Raw genomic sequence first — 1944 nt, 5'->3', positions numbered from 1 at the left:
AGAGTGCCGTGGCGTCAGCCTAGCTCACAGCAACCTCACACTCCTGGGCTCAAGCGATCCTCCTGCCTCAGCCTCCCGGGTAGCTGGGACTACAGGCATGCGCCACCATGCCCGGCTAATTTTTTCTATATATTTTTAGCTGTCCAGCCAATTTCTTTCTATTTTTTCAGTAGAGATGGGGTCTCGCTATGTTGCCCAGGCTGGTCTCGAACTCCTGAGCTCAAACAATCTGCCCGCCTCGGCCTCCCAGGGAGCTAGGAAACCGGATGGTCTTAAGGTCCATCTTGACTCCAACCCAGATCCTAGAAACAACAAGCCACCCAGCATTTTCAGATCCTTTAAAAAGCCCAGAATACAAAATGCTAGAAACCCAGCAAATGGTATCAGCACCGTTGGGCACGAACATAGAACTAAAGAGCGTCGTTGTAATGGGATCACGCAGCGAATTTTATGTATCTCTGCAAAAAACACAACCGTTTGACACCGCAGTATCTAAACCCTACGCATCCTTGTAACGGCAGTTTTTGACTCCTGAAGACGTACCTGAGTTAGGAAGAAAAAGAAAAGTCCAAACCGTCACCTGTCAGGCCTCCAGAGTCCCCTCTCTTTACTGTGGCACTTTTGCGCCGTCTACCTGAAGGAGAATTTCCAAACGCACAAAGAGAACTTGACGCCAAACTCCCCTTCCTCCTCCAGCTTTATTGGAATAAGTTTAAAATTACATTTTATCTCTTCTAGGACTTCGGTTGCTTTTTTTTTTTTCCAGCTGACTTTTTTAAAATCGGTCACTGCAAAGGAAACACAGTTGTCTAAGAGATATAAGTATACAAAAATAACATCTTGATTTCTGTGAAAATGCATTTCTTTGCAACTAACTCCTGCAGAACTGCCAATTCGGCTAACTGGTGAGCAACGGTGTTTACTCCGGGTTCTAGATTTTAGTCTTTGAGGAAACGTGTTCTAAACCTCTTGTTGACGCCATCTACACGTGCAGCGTGGGGGCTGCGATGACGTTTAGGCTTCTAGCCCGATTTCTCTCGCATAGACACGGACACGCGTGTGTGTGTCTTTGTATCTTGTTGACCCCAACTCAACTGTTAGGTTCTACGTAGGGCCCGATAACAGATGTTACTGGATGTTATTTAATAGCTACTGAGGTCAGACCATCCGAGGCCGTCATTACGCTAAAATTAATGTTATTGACGGAAGCTCATGGACGCTTCCAGATCTCATTTTACCTCCTACGTGGGAACATGTTCGAGAAACCCAGGATGGGCTTACTGCTCTGGTCTGACTCCACTCTTCCCATTCCTCGATCCCTATTCGCCAGTGGCGTGGAAAGGGGGTTCTTTAACAAAGCATTTATACATTAACACCTCTACCAAACTAAACAGAAACTTTTTTTTTTTTTTTTGTAGTTAAATGCAGAAAGTCGGTTTGTTTTTTTCCACCCCTTTCGTCCTTTTACACGGCAAGGAAAGCTCACCGGCCTGGGAGTTGCCTCTATCTGCCAACCTTTGGCCAGTGAAGAGGATTCAGAGAAAAGAATACAACCATCAAATCAGAAAAAGGAGGGGCGACAAAGGACAATTAATTAGGCGGTGGCCTCGATCGTGCATTCCCGCGCCAGGTGGCCCGACTCCCCGCAGCGGTAACAGTTGACTTCGCTCGTCTTGCTACAGTTGATGGCTACGTGACCGGTCTCGCCACACCTGAGAAAGGAAATTCAAAGGGTTGGCACGGTGGCGCTCGGGACGAAGCTGCCTGCAAAGCAACGATCGTTCCAGAACACACGCCCATGAGTAAGCACAGTGGTGCATTTTCCAACGCAATAAATCTTCCTATGAGGCCGGGCGCGGTGGCTCACTCCTGTCATCCCAGCACTCTGGGAGACCGAGGCGGGAGGATCGCTCGAGGTCAGGAGTTCGAGACCAGCCTGGGCAA

The 1944-nt window shown here is 48.1% G+C and overlaps 1 protein-coding gene across 1 annotated transcript in view; it reads right to left on the bottom strand.

Annotated features, from left to right (window-relative positions):
* Positions 1–1381: 1381 nt before the first annotated feature.
* Positions 1382–1944, bottom strand: part of CNBP (CCHC-type zinc finger, nucleic acid binding protein) — a 13183-nt gene continuing 12620 nt past the window's right edge. The window contains exon 3 of the mRNA XM_012656014.1: positions 1382–1714. Coding sequence (XP_012511468.1) covers positions 1595–1714 — 120 coding nt within the window. The 3' untranslated portion in view covers positions 1382–1594. The remainder of the gene's footprint in view (positions 1715–1944) is intronic.

This window comes from Propithecus coquereli, unplaced genomic scaffold (assembly GCF_000956105.1).
Source record: "Propithecus coquereli isolate 6110/MARCELLA unplaced genomic scaffold, Pcoq_1.0 Scaffold498, whole genome shotgun sequence".
In the NCBI taxonomy this organism is placed as follows: domain Eukaryota; kingdom Metazoa; phylum Chordata; class Mammalia; order Primates; family Indriidae; genus Propithecus; species Propithecus coquereli.
This window is presented reverse-complemented; position numbering and strand designations above follow the sequence as displayed.